Source organism: Branchiostoma lanceolatum, chromosome 10 (genome assembly GCF_035083965.1).
Source record: "Branchiostoma lanceolatum isolate klBraLanc5 chromosome 10, klBraLanc5.hap2, whole genome shotgun sequence".
Lineage (NCBI taxonomy): Eukaryota > Metazoa > Chordata > Leptocardii > Amphioxiformes > Branchiostomatidae > Branchiostoma > Branchiostoma lanceolatum.
Window position 1 is genome coordinate 2,731,843 of NC_089731.1, and position 14,586 is coordinate 2,746,428.

The window sequence follows — 14,586 nt, forward strand, 5'->3', positions numbered from 1 at the left end:
CAGAGTTGAGCCTCCAAGGATTCTAACCATGATAGAATACTTGAGGGCTACTACAGGCCATCTTGCTGCCCGTTCCCCTAACTGATCATGAGGTTAACTGTACACAATTCTTAACAATACGGCAGTATAGAGTTACCAGTCTTGAGCTGCAATGGCACACTCGGGACTGTACTTTCTTCGTCAACAACAAGGATATCAGGTATCATTTCCTTGTGAGACGACCGCGCTGTAGTTGGGACACGAATTTCAGTACTTCTTAAGTCCTATTGCACCTACAAGACAAACCATGGGTGTGAATTTGGCGATCGTAACCGTTGCTTTGCTGATGATGACGTCCCAGGCGTCAGGGCAGCCGACCTGGGGCTGTTCCGCTCCGAAGACGGAGGAGAAGTGTGTGTGCAGCCCTGTCATCCATGTTCACAACTACGGGGACAAGCAGGGAGAAAACGACGAGACGGGAAACAGCCAGGTACTGAGTCTACTTGTGTGTGCGTGGTTAGCGGTATTAATTTGGGAAGAAACAGTTGTGGGTCTTTCAGAAACAGAAACATGATTAGGACTGATTCACACCGCTGAAAATCCAGAAACTCTTTGCACTTAGAACAAGACGCTGTGAGCCGTCCGCGTGTTCTAATGATCGTTTTATCAAACAGACAAGTAGATTCCCTTGATACATTGGCATTGTTGAAGACTGCATTTACTGTACATGAAGTGTCTTTCCTATTGGCGACAGATGGGCGAATATAGCTCTCTATAAAAGGAAAGAAAATCCACTTTTTGTACCGCTGAGCGTAAAGCTGTGGTTCCTAATAATGAAAAGAGATACTGAATTTTATGTTAAAGTCTGTTTCATCACTTCCAGGACACTCGGATTAAAGAGTTGCAGGAGCAGGTTGTGAATCTGACAGGGGAACTCGCGGTCCTTAAACAAGGTGAGTCTCATATGCACAACATGATGTCTAAAACACAAGCCTTGCATTAACTGACTGAAAGCATCCAGATAGGTTAGTTTTGATAAGGTAGCACTTTGGAATATTTCACTACAAATAAATATAAGTTCCTTACAAACGTTCCTCAGGCGAAGACTAACCTATCACAGAAAATGCTGTATTCTTTTACTAGTGGTGTTCAAGAGGAACTAGATAAACAAAACAAAAAGCAAACACGTGCTGATGATTGAAGTATTACCTTTTTTCTAAAGCATTGCGATCGGAGACGACAGACTCTCCTTTAAATAAAACTGTCCATTTCTTCCCTTTGACATTGTACAGCTTTCCACGAGAAGCTCCCCTGTCCCAGCGGTTATCTACACTTCGAAGACAGGTGCTTCAGCTTCTCCACCGACATTAAGAACTACGCCGATGCCAGGTCCGCCTGTCAGGCTGCCGGCGGGCGTCTGGCTATGCCCAAGGATCAGGCAACAAACGACTTTCTGGTGAAACAACTGGCCGGATACCCCAGTAGCTACAGTGCCTGGTTCGGTCTGACACGTGACCAGGTGCAGGAGGGAACCTTTGTGTGGGAGGATGGGACGCCGCTCACCGGCTGGAGCAACTGGGCACCATGGCAACCTGACGATGCTGGCTCTCTCGGGGACTGCACTCATTGGGCAACAGCGTATGGCTACAAGTGGAACGATGCTCAATGCTCTAATAGTCAGCAGTACGTGTGTGAAGCTAGTGCAGCTGCACCCTAGGCAGACACATGGCACATAGAGCTGCCATGGCTATCAGTTACAGTGAGTACAATATTGCAAACTTTGTGCGGAACAAGTTGGCACAATTTGGCCAGAATTTCAGGGGTGCATTGATCATGATGGTGTGTAGGCATTTGTGTGCATATGCTTGTGTTATGTTCATTCTACTTTTGTATCTAGCTATACAGTCATCTGCAGGACTTAGTCATGTGCTAACAATCTCCAGAGGCGTATTCAGAGGGACGCTCTAACAACTCAGTTCATTGACTGTAATTTTGATTTTCATGATTGGCTATCACATACATCTGGCTGTTCATAGTGTGTTCATTCTACTTTTGCACCAAGATATCCAAGTACATATGCAGTAATGTATTAGTAATCAAAGTATAATCTTAAATTCAACTTGTGTGTGTATCTGCAGTTTTGAATAATGATATAGTCAAAGTATAACATTAACAGGTTGGGTAAGACAGAAATGTTAAACATTTCATTGTGCGTGTAATGCTGGCTTGTGATTTCAAATAAAACCCCGTGTTGACGAGTAATGGTTTGTCGTCTTGTGCAGAAATTTTGTTAATTTTGTCCCCTTACCAAATTAGTATATTTTGCAAGTATAAAGCGATCTTTCCAATTCAATGTTAGCTTGACCACTGTGAGATACATTAATGTAGCTGGGTAACATCTTTGTTGGTTTCGCATGTCTGGTAAACCACCGTATAGGCGTAATGCACATTTTGTGCAGTAGGTACGAGCAGGGATTGAAACCTTTTTGGTACAAGCTACTTAAGACTTGACAGAATGGCTCGATCCTTTCACACTGGGATGGACGCCTATGATCTTTGTGCTTGAGTATCCTCAAACTCAGGGCTTCCAGCTTTATGTTCCATCTAAGAGGACGTCCCTGACGAAGCTAGGCACTGATTTTCACGAGAGGAAATAGGTGTACAGTGCCATTCACAGGGGGCCTGCTAGGGATTCTAACCTAGAACGTTTGCATTCTTAATCATTGACACCAACCAGAATACTACCTTGCCACGTGACCAACTTGACATCCTAATATCACCAAAGAGGCAGATGTCTCAGAAATGTAACAATTGGTTTCTTTAATCAAGAGACAGGCTCACGCACATAACATGATATACACATGAGTTCATGGTTATATGATAGTATTGCACAAAGTCACAACACACGTACCACTGTGCTATAGTATAGGTGGAAGCTCTGGGCATTTAGGCAAATGTACAATCTACAAAACAACTTACAATTACTGAAGCATAGAAATTCCATTCATAAAGACTGCCATGGTTGTTCTCAAGGCGTCTTTCTAGAAGTAGAGTCTTTGTTATTGGTAGAATACATGGGCTTTGTCTAAAAATCTTAGTTCTGTATCATTTTCGATACCTTAGTTTTATCCAACTCTTAAATGCAGAGCAGTAACGGTAAGCAAAAAAACAAACATTCTCGCTAGCCCTAGTGACTGACATTAGCTCTCGACATTTTCTATATATTATGAAGTATTTGATCCAATAGTTATCTAAGGTCCTGCATAGACCTAACCGAGTAAGCAACAGACCAATCCTACAGCCAAGCAAAATTCCATTCAACTGCAGAAAATAATGCAAAATGAAAGCTTGTTTGGGATCTTCTCTCTTATTGGCTGAAATGCTGAAGTTGTTTGATGGCTGAGATTGGTCAAGTAACTTGCTCTAATTCCGCGCTCTTCAATCTAATCTATAATCTGACATGTGCTTATCGAACTGGAGAAGTCCTGACTTTGCCACAATTGTATCCGGCATTCATTCTACTGTTCCCTTTACTATTTGTACTGTGAGTCATACCCAAAGTACATCTTCTTGAACTATGTAAAAACATCTCATCTGCAAGCAAAATCGACTACTGATAGAAAGTGTCATACATTCAAATTGATTCTGATTATATATAATAAGTATGATTCATGCTAGAATCATAAATAAGTATTGCCTTGAATAGTTTCATGTTGCAAGTCTAAATGCCAACTTCTCGGTTCGTCGATTCTACCCTAAAAATTGCATATTAATCATTTGGTGCATTTGCCCATTTAGCGATCGAATAATTAGAGTTGCTGCATACATTTATGTACAACACATGACAGCAATAATCATACTGTATCTTAAAAACTGTGTTATCAATTACGTTAGCATTAGCTCCTTCCTCAATTACTTTTGCATCCGATACATACAATGGGCGAGCCAGACTCTGAAAGACTCTTAACAGAAAGTTTGTAAAAAAAAGGTCTGTCTGGCTATAGTTTTCCCTCATTTTTTCTCAAATCATCCTCTCAACTCACAGTCAAACTTCATTTTTAGAACAGACCAAACCCTGAGAGTATTTCGTAAGAGGTCATGTCAAGTCATGTCATGTCAAGGTCAAACAGGTCAAAGACATACAGGTCATGTCAAGGTCAAACAGGTCATATCAAGGTCATACAGGTTATCTCAAGGTCATACAGGTAATGTCAACAATCTCACACGGTTTGTGGTTCGAATCCCAATTTGCACATCGCTGAAAGGGTTGGTAAGTCCACATGTTCCCTGTGACATTTGTCAAAAGGCTGAGGACACCCTTGGGACAGTAATGAATGTGATGCGTTGATGAGGGTTAGACATCCAGGTAATAAGATATGCCAAAAATAGTTACTCATTGATGAGCAACTGGATAAAATTTTGAAACAGTCAAGACATTTCAGACAGCATCCGCTATCTTTCGTCAGTGACTAAGGAAAGATCGGGCAGAATAGGTTTTATAGCGAGTTTTGCCATAAAACCTAGCTCTGCTAGATCTTTCCTTAGTCACTGACAAAAGATAGCATTCAATGCTGTCTGAAACGTCTGTTTCAAAATTTTATCCAGTTGCTTGAGTAACTATTTTTGGCGAATGGATGTGATGCTTGTTCGTATTCGTACAAAACGTCTGCTGTGTTTTGACGGAAAAGGCAACAGATCCTTGTCTACAACTGGTTCTGTTGATAAAAATCCTAGGACAACGAAAAAAGAAAAGACGAATGTGAACACAAATAGAGGGAGACCCATCATGAGCACACTTTTAGTACGTACCAGACATACAATCTTCCCTATCACTCTCTAAACAAAATCATTAATTTCAATAAAACATTACTAAAACATCATGCCAGCTTTACAGCAAAGTTATCTTAAACAGTCTATTGATGCTGTTTTGCACCAATTTTACATAAACTGTACAAAAACTTGTCAGAAAAGTAGAAAGCTTAAAAATTGCAGCAGAGAATGTGACAAGTAACAAATACAGTAATATACAGAAGACTTTATATCATATTGAATTGCTTGCATCTCTGCTCTTTCTCCAATCCTTTTTCTAAACTGCTACAGTTTAACTTTTGGGGCTTGGAGTATTTTGAACTAAGCTAGCCCCTGTGTCTCTCAAGCGACTTCTCACATAGTCTAAAACAGCAGAAATAGATAACAACCATCCCCCTTAGTCTCCAGTCTTGTTTACTGTGAGTCATTCCTGCAGAGAACGAATGAGTGGAACACAAGGATTTGTCTGTAGGACGTCTGTAGAGCAAAAACAGAATCCACAGGATTGATTGGCTATGGATCATGTGATCACAAAAGCAGGAAGCTTCCTGATTGGCCTGATGGGATCACATGTTCACACAGAACGATGCACAATGATTGGCTGAAGATCACATGACCATGCACCAGGATGCATCCTGATTGGCTGTAAATCACATGACCATGCACCAGTATACATCCTGATTGGCTGTGAATCACATGACCAGGACACATCCTGATTGGCTACAACCTGGATGCATCCTGATAGGCTATAGATCACATGACCATGCACCACTTCAGGATGCATTCAAAATGGCTGTGAATCACAGACTGTGAACCAAGACGCATCCTGATTGGCTGTGGATCACATGACTGTGCACCAGGAGGCATCCTGATTGGCTATAAATCACATGACAGTGCACCAGGAGGCATCCTGTGCGAGCTGCGCGCTGCTATGCCGCCTCCGCCGCCCCATCTCGATGTCCTCCTTCCCGTCCTCTTCCTCATCGCTCTCGTCCTCGGAGTGTTCGACCGGCCCCGCGAACGTCTCCTCGTAGTGGGCAGCAATCACCTCTCTGGAAGAACAAGTGGAGGTTTCTTTTTATCAAGTCACAGTAAAGGCCCAAGGTACAGCATGGAGTTATTCATGAGGACAAGTACTATTGCTGTAGGGACTTATTCAATATGTAGAGTTTTTTTTTGGTAAATTTTGGTCACAGTAAGGCCCCAGACACATTCATGTGGACGGTTTTTAACATTAAGGTTGCAGTAAAGGCCTCTAGGGCAGCAGGGTATCATTTGAGTGGAGGGTTTTTGAATGAAGCTACTGCAAAGGCAAAGAACCCTGCTGCCTTGAGAAACTCTAGCAGACATGGCCATTTTCAAAAAGGTAAACCGATCTAGTACAACTATCAGTCTAGTACAATTATCAATCTAGTACAACTAACCTCTCAGTCGGCAGTGCCTGGTCCCAGACCAACAGTTCGCTCCCTCCCGTGACGAAGCGATGCCGGTTGGTGACTTTCGTGTGCGTCACACAGGTCAGTCTCCCCGCCTCGTCATCACACAGGGAAGCCAGGTACTCGCCACTGGGCAGGCTGCGCACTGAGGGGCAAGGTCATAAGGTCATATCAAGGTCAAACAGGTCAACTGAAGGTTAAAAGGCTAGTCTCCAGGCCTCGTCATCACACTAGGAAGCCAGGTACTCGCCACTGGGCAGGCTGCACAATGAGGGGTAAGGTCAAATAGGTCATGTCAAGGTCAAACAGGTCAAAGACATACAGGTCCTGTCAAGGTCGAGGTCATACAGGTTATCTGAAGGTCAAACAGGTCATGTCAAGGTCATGTCAAGATAAGCTATCCAGTTGAGTACTAGTGTTTCAAACGTACCATTGAGATATCCAATGCCAGTGTCCAGGTCGTAACCCGAGCTGACCAGCAGTGTTCCCTCCACAGCGACCATGCTGTCGGTGGACCCAAACCCTCGCAGGTGGTTCGGCAGCTTCTGCACCGTTCCTGCAAAACACAAGTTACAACAACACATGGTCAAGATACAACAACACAAGTTACAACAACACTAATCCCTAGCAGGCCCCAATGTTGTGATTTGGCAGCTTCTGCACTGTTCCTGCAAAACACAAGTTACAACAAGACTAGTCAGCACTTATTGAGAGTAGGGATGACCCAGTGTGCTTGGCTAAAACACACAAACTTGATGCTTGGCCGTCGACGAAAATCATTGCTTGAGGGACCACAAAGAAGAGGTTTGACTCAAAAGTTTTTGTTAAGATAAATTGCACATTATTGTTTTTTACTTTCTATGGGTTTCGTGCAGATTATGGTGTATACGTTATTTAGTGACTGTTTGTTTGACTTATGTGCCATACAGTTTGTTTTTTCTTTTGTTTTCTGTTGGTTATATGAAAAATCAATAAAAACTGATGTAAAAAGAAAAAAGAAGTCTTAGAGGTCACTATGAACATTTTTGATTGATACATATCCGAACTGCCCAATGGAGAGCTTACCAGACTTCCAGTCCAGGACCTTGATGTTGGTTCCGTCGTCGCCGTAGTAAATCTTGTTGTTGGCGTACGCGAGCGAGAGGATAGGTCTCGCCTTCAGCGGGCCAGGAGGGTCGCATTTCACGCTCTCGTTCACGTAGACCACATGCAGGTTCTGCTCACGGATCTCCCAGACCTTCACAATGCCTTCCTCGCACACACTCACCACGTGGGTTCCTTCCCCCTGCAACATAGTTAACACATGTTAAACATACTACAAAGTCATGTAACATGTACATAATCCTACACAAGCTTCAACTTACCACGTGGGTACAATCCCCCCTGTAACATAGTAACACAATCATTTGTACACCAGTCTTACACACACTCACCACATGGATTCCTTTCACCTGTAATACAGTAACTTAGTTCAACACACTTACATACATGTACATGTACATACATCAGCCTCACACACACTTACAACATGGGTTCCCTCCACCTACAATTGCAACATAGTAACACATGTTAAACACACTAACATGTAAAATTTTTAATGTACATACCAGCCTTACACACATTTACCACATGGATCCCTTCCACCTGTAATACAGTTGCACAGATCACAGGTGCACATGTGTTGTTTATTTGTTTGTTATAATATAAACCCTACTGACCTGTAGACATGTAACAGATGTGTTGTGTCCCCGGATGGACTGGACGTTACTTCTGCTCTCTGAATCCCAGACCTGAATCTTCCCGCCGTCTGAAACACAACAGGTCAACATGACGATAAGAACACATAGTGGCAGGAAAGAACCTTCCATGAAGATGATCAAGTGAAGATGATCAAGACCCTTCAACAAATCAAAATCACTCCATAGATTTTCTAATGAGTTTGCTCATTGGAAATTGCTTAGAACAGACCACTTCTGGGCACTACACTACATTAGTGGAGGATTGAAGATGACCATGACAGGAGATGGCAGTGAACGTGAGATTTTGAATACTTGTGGGATGTATTTCAGAGAGAATTCAAAATGTTTCAGTCTGTGGAAAGCAGCTGTTGCTGTAAATGGACTTTGAGGCTGGTTTTGGACTATGCAATGATGTGAGCTAGAGGAGAATCTAGTAGGAAAGCTGAAATGCTCTCAATGGTGAAACAAGTAGTGAGAGTTCATCGGAACAATGGTTATACATGGCTGTGTAAGGCCTGTGTCCTTACCTGACCCTGACTCCAAATATGGCTATATAAGGCATGACCTGACTCCAAACATGACCATATAAGGTGTGTCCTTACCTGACCCTGAGATGATGAGTCCTTCCTCCTCGGAGTAACACAGACTCTGGACGGAGCTGTAGGTGTAGATGGACCTGAAGTCACAACCTGGGGAAACACAGGATAGAGTCAGTTACACATGTACACAAACTTACACACAGACACACATGATAACACACACACACATACATATACATGTACATACATAGATACACACACACACACAGAACACACACTAAAACTCCAAACACATACGCACACACACACACAAACACTGTCAGACATGTTGTCTGCCTACGTGGGAAAAACAAGTAATGCTGACATTGAATTCCTTGTTCTTACCTCTTCCAATGGACCACAGTCTGATGGAGCAGTCCGTGGAACCACTGATCACGAGCCTGTCTTTCTCCGACCAGTCAGAGAACAGATCGTACAGAAGACCTGCGAACAAGGAAGACTATCATTGTCAGACATTTCAAACTACGAAATAAAGGAATGACCTTTTCATTATCCTTTTGGCATAATCTATCTTTGTGAAACATATACCAGCTTTGCAAGTGAACAGTGGCAGCAGGTTACATCACAATTAAGCCCTGCGAAGTGTTCTTTTGATACTTTACAATAGAACCTTCCTTGTGGCATTTTTACCTCTCACACCATCATTCTCTGGAGAGAACCCTAGCCCTTATAGTGAGACTTACTGAGGCGTCTGCTCTCGTCCAAACTTACAATCAAAAACAAACCAACCAACCAAACCACAATACCTCCTCCCTCACCCCTCTTCCTACAGTGAGACTTACTGAGGCGTCTGCTCTCGTCGGGTGACAGCAGTATGACGGAGGTGACCGTCCCCGTGTGCCTGCCCAGACTCCCCCACCCCCCACCCCTGCACCCCCACCCCCTACAGGTGACTTACTGAGGCGTCTGCTCTCGTCGGGTGACAGCAGGATGACGGAGGTGACTGTCCCCGTGTGCCCGCCCAGACTGCGCTTCTCTGTCGCCTTCTTCATGTCCCACACCTTCACTGTCGTGTCTCGGCTGCAGTAAAACAGAAACAAAAATGTTATAGTGAAACAATATCAAATTCTACTGTAAATCTTTGCAGTACTTTTACTTTTGCAGCACTTCTCCATTGTGAAATCACTGCAAATACGTATTTTTGTCCTACAGTATTGTTCATGACTGGGGTAGATTTTCTGACATAAACAACCCTGATAATCCACCTAGTTGCAGTGTGAAGTAGAACCAGTTAGTATTGCCCTGAGGAAGGTGACAGACAGTCGACTGAAACATTGGCAGGTGATTATGTACTGGTTGTGTACAAAGAACTTTGTTATCTATTGAAAGGCTACTGCAGGACACTGACCTGCCGGTGACCAGCAGTGACAAAGGTTAAAGTTTACCACAGGATAATGACCTGTTTCTGACAAGTAGTGACAAAGGGAAAAGGTTACTGTAGGACATTGACATGCCAGTGGTGAAAAAGTTTACCTTCTCCCTGCTGCCTAAGTCTGTAACCAATAGGGAATAGGGTGCCAAACAGCTACTTCAGAGTGCTAAAGGTTACTGCAGGACACTGACCTGCCAGTGACCAGCAGTGACAAAGGTGAAAGGTTACTGCAGAACACTGACCTGCCGGTGACCAGCAGTGACCCATCGGCGCTGACGGAGGTCACCACGTCCTCGTGACCCTTCAGCAGACTGACGGAGAATCGCATCCCGCGCCACATCTGCCGCTGGCGGGCCTGCTTCTTCTCTTCTGGCGTCTTCGGCTGTGGGGCATCTGGAAACAGCAATAAACAAACGACAATAAATAGGTACTGAAGTAAATAACTTCTATATATCTGCCGCTGTCGGGCCTGCTTCTTCTCTTCGGGCGTCTTCGGCTGTGGGGCATCTGGAAACAGCATTAAACAACAATAAACAAACAACAATAAACAGCTAACAGTAAAAGTTAAATAACAATCATAGCAAAAATTGTGGGGTTAATGTAGTAATGAAGCAAATGACTTTTATATACCTGTCTGATGAAGACCAAAGATTCTTAGCAACTCACTGCAAGTACATGTAAATGGGAAACTCTTGGAAATATGTTCCTCCACTAACAATACATCGTATAGCACATGCATTGTGTGTATAGGGGTTCAGCTTCTGGAGAATTTCAATTTAAATTGGGCATTCTAAGGTTAATCAAGGGGGGAAATTACTGTTAGATCACAGTTGAATACTGAGGCCACATCATCCTAGGATGCTCCAATCCCAGGGTAAGGGGGCACATGGTTAAAGCATGAGGGCACAGCACCTCTCTTCCTCTGTTTAGAAGCCAAGTGTACATTTGTATCCCCACTGTTGTACCTTGTGCTGCTGTTTTGGCTGTTTTCTGTGAGGGTGCTGCAGGCTCTGTGGGTGTGGCTGGGCCTGCTGTTGGGGTTGCCCCATCTGCGGCGGCAGGGGTGACCTTCTGAGCCTTGGCCGGCTGGGTCGTGCTGTCGGCTGTACCCTCAAGGTCAGCATCACCCGCAGCCTCACTCTCAGTCTAAGGGGGAAAAACACCAGAGATTGATTTCTGGTAACCTGCTGACTCGATCTTTGACCTTCACCCTGCTGCTGCCTAATCCAGTACAAATTTGCTGCCTTAAGGCTACTTCAGCAGACAATTTAACTGCTGTGTACCTGCACTTCTCTGCTCTGTGTCTCTTCCAGTCATCCCTTAATCAAACAGACAGACAGACAGACAAACAAACATACAGTCAGTCCCTACCTGCACTTCTCCGTTCTGTGTTTCCTCCAGTTGTCTCTTCATCTCTACGGAGACCTCCGCCTGGATGGTTTCCGTGGTTGACGACCGGCTGCAGCTCTCGGAGGTGAACAACATCACGTAAACAAACAAACAAACTGTTCCTGACCTTTACTTCTCCGTTCTGTGTTTCCTCCAGTTGTCTCTTCATCTCTACGGAGACCTCCGCCTGGATGGTTTCCGTGGTTGACGACCGGCTGCAGCTCTCGGAGGTGAACAACATCACGTAAACAAACAAACAAACAAACTGTTCCGTACCTTTACTTCTCCGTTCTGTGTTTCCTCCAGTTGTCTCTTCATCTCTACGGAGACCTCCGCCTGGATGGTTTCCGTGGTTGACGACCGGCTGCAGCTCTCGGAGGTGAACAACATCACGTAAACAAACAAACAAACTGTTCCTGACCTTTACTTCTCCGTTCTGTGTTTCCTCCAGTTGTCTCTTCATCTCGACGGAGACCTCCGCCTGGATGGTTTCTGTGGTGGACGACCGGCTGCAGCTCTCGGAGGTGAACAGCACACAGACAAACAAACAAACAAACAAACTGTTCCGTACCTTTACTTCTCCGTTCTGTGTTTCCTCCAGTCATCCCTTCTTTAGACAGACAGACAGACAGACAAACAAACTGTTCCGTACCTGAACTTCTCTGTTCTGTGTTTCCTCCAGTCATCCCTTAATCAAACAAACACACAGACAAACAAACATACAGTCAGTCCATACCTGCACTTCTCCATTCTGTGTTTCCTCCAGTTGTCTCTTCATCTCTACGGAGACCTCCGCCTGGATGGTTTCCGTGGTGGACGACCGGCTGCAGCTCTCGGAGGTGAACAGCACACAAACAAACAAACAAACAAACTGTTCCGTACCTTTACTTCTCCGTTCTGTGTTTCCTCCAGTTGTCTCTTCATCTCTACGGAGACCTCCGCCTGGATGGTTTCCGTGGTGGACGACCGGCTGCAGCTCTCGGAGGTGAACAGCACGGCCTGCGACTCCTCCGGTCTGACCTTGGCGCTGTTCTTGGGCAGCTGGGCCAGCAGCTCGTGCAGCTTCTCTCGGAGCTCAAACCTCTTAGATACCTGCACAGGTGAGAGAAAATAATTCACACCTGGATCTCTCAGATCTCACCTCTAAGCTACCTGCACAGGTTAGACAACAGGTAACATGTGATACCCCTGTCAGATCAAGGTGAGAGATGATGATTCACACAAGGAACACCTGGATCTCTTGGATCACAAACCTCTTACTAAGATACTTACACAGGTGAAAGATAAGACTAGTTACACATTGGACAGGTGAGAAGTGTGACAGAACAGGTATTCAGACTGTAGACAGCAAATATAATAATGAAACAAAACAGACAAACCAGTGAGGACCAGAAATAATCCTAATCCATGCCAAGTTTGCACACTTACAGTTACACTTTAGGTTACAGAAGTAAGAAAATGCTTCCAGAAAATTCCATGAAATATAGCATTTCGGAAAGAAAGAAAGGAGTGATCAATGATAATGATAGCAATTATTTCTAAAGATGATAATAATCAATGATAATAGAAAGAATATCATTTGGTTTCAGTAAAAACAATTCATTTGAATGATTAAAAGAATGAATTCATGACTCATCAATTGATTGATTGACTGAGAGGAGTGAACACTGGGATGACTCAACCAGGGACACCAGATTCTAGTAGCAGTAAGTACTGTATTTCAAAATCAATAACCTGCATCCTGTTCACCAGATCTGATAATGCTAGTACAATACACACATGCATATACACATGTTTAGATTCTGCTCTCTTTGCTATTACCAGGCTTTTTCTATAGATCTGATTCTAAAGAGTGGAACAAGCTTAAGTGTGCTGCAACCCCATGCCCTGGCCAAGGGAGGGGGGCACCCCCCCCCCCCCCCTTACTAGTACCCTGGGGAACAGATCTTCTGACAAGCGTTAAATTCTGATTGACCAGAGATGCTCCTAAGTCATGACATGGGGCCACAGTCTTCATCTGTTGATCTGTGACAATAACTTTACACCACAAGAAGCCTTAAAATGGCCCAATCTTAACCAGTACTTCTCTTCTCCCTTCCACACCATCCCTTTGAGCGCTCCGCTCCCTTGCAATTTTTTCCTACAAAAACCCTGCTATCATGTGTTTTTAGAAGTCAGCCAAGTCTACACACCACATTACCAGATGTTATGTTTAACTGTTGGTCTCCATCTGAGTAAGTATAAATAAATGCAGTGATGTCCAAGGTTAGGCATGGCTGATGTCACCGCAATGTAATCTCCAAGCAGATGTAAGAATCCGGCTCATTCTCTGCATTCTACGTATGTTTTTTTCTCCAACTATACAATGCTAGAAAACAGTACTACATCTTGCAGGAACAGAGAATGCAATCCTGACTCCTGAATGCTTGCTGAATAAACGAGTGCGCCGGATCCTTGCATCTGCTTGGAGATTAGGTGTAAGGTGTCCCCTGAGGACGACGCTAAATTGGGTTATGTGAGTAGAGTAGAGTAGAGTAGAATTTTCGGTCAGGTAGGACTGCTCCAGTTTAGACCGCTCTTAGAATGTGAGGTCAGACGTTACAGCAGCAGCGGAATGCAACCTTTGTCAGGATCTTATTCCATGACGTCGATTAAGATATATCTTTTTCGGCGTGTATGCAACGTTGCAGAGACCGGGGTGTAAGTGAATTAGGATCACTATCAGAGGGAATCAAATCTTCCGAAATTTGAAGATAAATTTTCCCATCCCAGGACGCACAGACGTCGTTGTTTTGATGGATTGACCGGGAAATTATTCATGAAGCCCCTTCGCGGAAATCGTCAGAAACGTAATTACAAGTGACGCCAGAGTCCTGCTACCTCCCAGACGGGTTGGGAAAAATTTAAGGCTCTTTGGGCGACGTTAAAACGTTACGACAGCCAGAATTTATAAATACAACTGCGACATGACCGCATCACAACCTTGGCGTTGGGCTGGGCGTCGGGCCCATGAAAGGGCGTACCCGCACGCCCTGTGGATATTTCAGGCCCGCAGAATCTCTAGAATCCCGAGACAAACCTTCGTTTCCTCGTCTTCGGTCAGATCTCGGTCCATCCGCTCCAGATTCTCGATTTGTCGCAGCTTTTTGCGGAGCTTGCGGATTTCCCCATCCAGACCCGTCGCCATCTTGGAATGCTCCACTGACTGATTGGGGTTATAAATAAAAACTCCCTTTAAAATCACCAGGTTGCATTCTTTACGT

General features: G+C 44.2%; 3 protein-coding genes across 3 annotated transcripts; 1 reads left to right on the top strand and 2 right to left on the bottom strand.

The window, feature by feature from the left end:
* The first annotated feature begins 131 nt into the window (after positions 1–131).
* LOC136443536 (perlucin-like protein) lies at positions 132–2,218 on the top strand. Its single transcript, XM_066440814.1, has 3 exons — positions 132–469; positions 863–932; positions 1,272–2,218. Exons 1-3 carry the CDS (start codon positions 287–289, stop codon positions 1,694–1,696), a joined length of 678 nt encoding a protein of 225 aa, XP_066296911.1. The 5' UTR covers positions 132–286; the 3' UTR covers positions 1,697–2,218.
* A 557-nt stretch (positions 2,219–2,775) lies between these two features.
* Positions 2,776–11,859, bottom strand: LOC136443074 (F-box/WD repeat-containing protein sel-10-like). The gene is made up of 11 exons (XM_066440141.1): positions 11,745–11,859; positions 10,900–11,080; positions 10,177–10,327; positions 9,461–9,582; positions 8,887–8,985; positions 8,566–8,652; positions 7,943–8,031; positions 7,290–7,509; positions 6,655–6,780; positions 6,213–6,369; positions 2,776–5,840 (listed from the first exon to the last, which is right to left on the bottom strand). The coding sequence occupies exons 1-11, from the start codon at positions 11,784–11,786 to the stop codon at positions 5,672–5,674; spliced, it is 1,443 nt and encodes a 480-aa protein (XP_066296238.1). The 5' UTR covers positions 11,787–11,859; the 3' UTR covers positions 2,776–5,671.
* Positions 11,860–12,097: 238 nt separating this feature from the next.
* LOC136443076 (uncharacterized) lies at positions 12,098–14,532 on the bottom strand. Its single transcript, XM_066440142.1, has 2 exons — positions 14,403–14,532; positions 12,098–12,415 (listed from the first exon to the last, which is right to left on the bottom strand). The coding sequence occupies exons 1-2, from the start codon at positions 14,508–14,510 to the stop codon at positions 12,104–12,106; spliced, it is 420 nt and encodes a 139-aa protein (XP_066296239.1). The 5' UTR covers positions 14,511–14,532; the 3' UTR covers positions 12,098–12,103.
* Between the last annotated feature and the right edge of the window lie 54 nt (positions 14,533–14,586).

Coding starts and splice junctions, on each gene's coding strand:
- LOC136443536 (XM_066440814.1), top strand. CDS start 287: ATGGGTGTGAATTTGGCGATCGTAACCGTTGCTTTGCTGATGATGACG. Junction 470..862: donor ACGAGACGGGAAACAGCCAG/GTACTGAGTCTA, acceptor CATCACTTCCAG/GACACTCGGATTAAAGAGTT. Junction 933..1,271: donor ACTCGCGGTCCTTAAACAAG/GTGAGTCTCATA, acceptor GACATTGTACAG/CTTTCCACGAGAAGCTCCCC.
- LOC136443074 (XM_066440141.1), bottom strand. CDS start 11,786: ATGAAGAGACAACTGGAGGAAACACAGAACGGAGAAGTAAAG. Junction 8,653..8,886: donor ACTGTGGTCCATTGGAAGAG/GTAAGAACAAGG, acceptor GTGTTTCCCCAG/GTTGTGACTTCAGGTCCATC. Junction 6,370..6,654: donor TGGCATTGGATATCTCAATG/GTACGTTTGAAA, acceptor CTTGCCCCTCAG/TGCGCAGCCTGCCCAGTGGC.
- LOC136443076 (XM_066440142.1), bottom strand. CDS start 14,510: ATGGCGACGGGTCTGGATGGGGAAATCCGCAAGCTCCGCAAAAAGCTG. Junction 12,416..14,402: donor CCGAAGACGAGGAAACGAAG/GTTTGTCTCGGG, acceptor TCACCTGTGCAG/GTATCTAAGAGGTTTGAGCT.